This window comes from Mesitornis unicolor, unplaced genomic scaffold (genome assembly GCF_000695765.1).
Source record: "Mesitornis unicolor isolate BGI_N332 unplaced genomic scaffold, ASM69576v1 scaffold18494, whole genome shotgun sequence".
In the NCBI taxonomy this organism is placed as follows: Eukaryota; Metazoa; Chordata; class Aves; order Mesitornithiformes; family Mesitornithidae; genus Mesitornis; species Mesitornis unicolor.
In genome coordinates, this window is record NW_010180981.1 from 29,939 (window position 1) to 30,335 (window position 397).

At 63.2% G+C, this 397-nt stretch overlaps 1 protein-coding gene across 1 annotated transcript in view; it reads right to left on the minus strand.

Moving 5' to 3' along the window:
* The window catches only part of HDAC3 (histone deacetylase 3), a 10,985-nt gene extending 10,693 nt beyond the window's left edge, over positions 1-292 (minus strand). The window contains exon 1 of the mRNA XM_010183277.1: positions 209-292. Within this exon, the coding sequence (XP_010181579.1) occupies positions 209-277 (69 nt within the window). The 5' untranslated portion in view covers positions 278-292. The remainder of the gene's footprint in view (positions 1-208) is intronic.
* Positions 293-397: the final 105 nt, after the last annotated feature.

The window sequence follows — 397 nt, forward strand, 5'->3', positions numbered from 1 at the left end:
GGAGCCTCCCACCAGGGGCCAAGCCTTAACACGGAGGCCACGACTGAAGCCAGCAGGATAGTGCACAGGGCTCTGGCACCTTTCATACATGCTGAAGCCTAAAACTCCCACTCTGGCAGCCGCCTGCCTGAGGCCGCCTCCTAGAGCTCCCTCTTCCCCCGCCGCCTGGGTGCAGGAAGGCCCGCTGTGCCCCAAAAGTGCTGCTTACGATCATCTTCTTGTAGAGGCCATAGTGCAAGACCAGGCTGTGGGTCAGTGCCAGACGGTGCGGCTTCATGGGATGACCCGCTCCTGGAAGAGAAAAGACACAGAGAGTCACCTGGGAGGGGAAAGCGGGGACATCAGAAGCCCCCCACCCCCGAGCCCAGCGCGGGGCCGTGACGGGATCCACCGAGCC